We start from the raw sequence: 1,086 nt of genomic DNA, 5'->3' as shown, positions 1-1,086 counted from the left end.
CTGGTTCCACCGAGCCCGACTGCAGCTCCCTGCAGGAAGGGACCTGTGTCCCTCATGTCATGCACCAAATACATCTAAAGTGCCTCAGATTTCAAACTGATGCAAATTTGCATGTCATTTCAGGGAAACAGCTTCTGAAAAGTCATATATAAACACTCCCCTAAAAGTGCTGGAGGTTTTCAGGGTAAACCCCCATAAAAAAGTTCAACTGCTTTTAGCCGAGGCAAATTGTGTTTGTGCTGCTTTCTGTAAACAAGCAAAAATCTTCCTTTGCTGTAAGGTGTTTGATAGATCTCCAGTCACTCTTCCCTTTATTTCACAGGAGGTAAGAGGCAGAGCTGTTATACTTTTGTTGGTGCAGTTGCCTGTGGAGTTCTGAAACAGCCCACTGGGCTTTTTTTTTTGTGATGACACTGAAATTCATCTGTTTTCACAAGTCTTCCCTCCAGTTTGTTTTATTCTGCTTCTTCAGTCTTCTCAGAAGCAGCTGCAGCTGAATCATCTGCCTCAAACTTTTTATCAAGAGCATCTTCAAAGGGTTTCCCACTGCAGTCATAGGTTTTACTTGTAGGCCCCATGTGTGTTCGGATGCGAACTCCTGGCTGGTACAGCTGCATGGCTGGGCGATCCTAGAGGGAAGGAGATATGGTTAACACTCTGTGTGGGACACAAATGTGGGACTGAAAGTTTTGAATCTTTATGAGCAAAGTAGATTTGGCGTTAAATCACTTTACATTTCATAAGACTGGAGGATCTGGTTTAGGGTTTAGGGGTTCCAGCAGTGAGAGGTCAATGGCTGGACTTGATCTTAGAGGTCTCCTCCAACCTTGATGGTTCTATGATTCTAAGACCCATGAAAAAAAATGGAGTGTAATGAAAACTGTCAGAGTATTCAATATCTGTGTTGTTTATGACACTATTCTTGGGAGCCAAGTGTTCTGAAGAAACAAAGGAAGCTGTAAAAATTAAAGTTCCTATGATACATTTGACAAACTAGGAGAGATGGACCGACTTGATCAGTGGCTGAGGACAACTGCAGGAGGGTCACTAAGGCTCAGTGCTGGTCCTGCCCGTGGGACGCAACAG

General features: G+C 43.8%; 1 protein-coding gene across 1 annotated transcript in view; it reads right to left on the bottom strand.

Moving 5' to 3' along the window:
* Positions 1-320: 320 nt before the first annotated feature.
* The window catches only part of UPF3A (UPF3 regulator of nonsense transcripts homolog A (yeast)), a gene marked incomplete at its 5' end in the record, with an annotated part of 17,622 nt that continues 16,856 nt past the window's right edge, over positions 321-1,086 (bottom strand). Inside the window, one exon of the mRNA XM_009076399.1 lies at positions 321-629. Within this exon, the coding sequence (XP_009074647.1) occupies positions 456-629 (174 nt within the window). The remainder of the gene's footprint in view (positions 630-1,086) is intronic.

Source organism: Acanthisitta chloris, unplaced genomic scaffold (assembly GCF_000695815.1).
Source record: "Acanthisitta chloris isolate BGI_N310 unplaced genomic scaffold, ASM69581v1 scaffold34786, whole genome shotgun sequence".
NCBI lineage: Eukaryota > Metazoa > Chordata > Aves > Passeriformes > Acanthisittidae > Acanthisitta > Acanthisitta chloris.
Note: the sequence above shows the minus strand (reverse complement) of the source record. Positions and strands in the feature narration are given on the sequence as shown.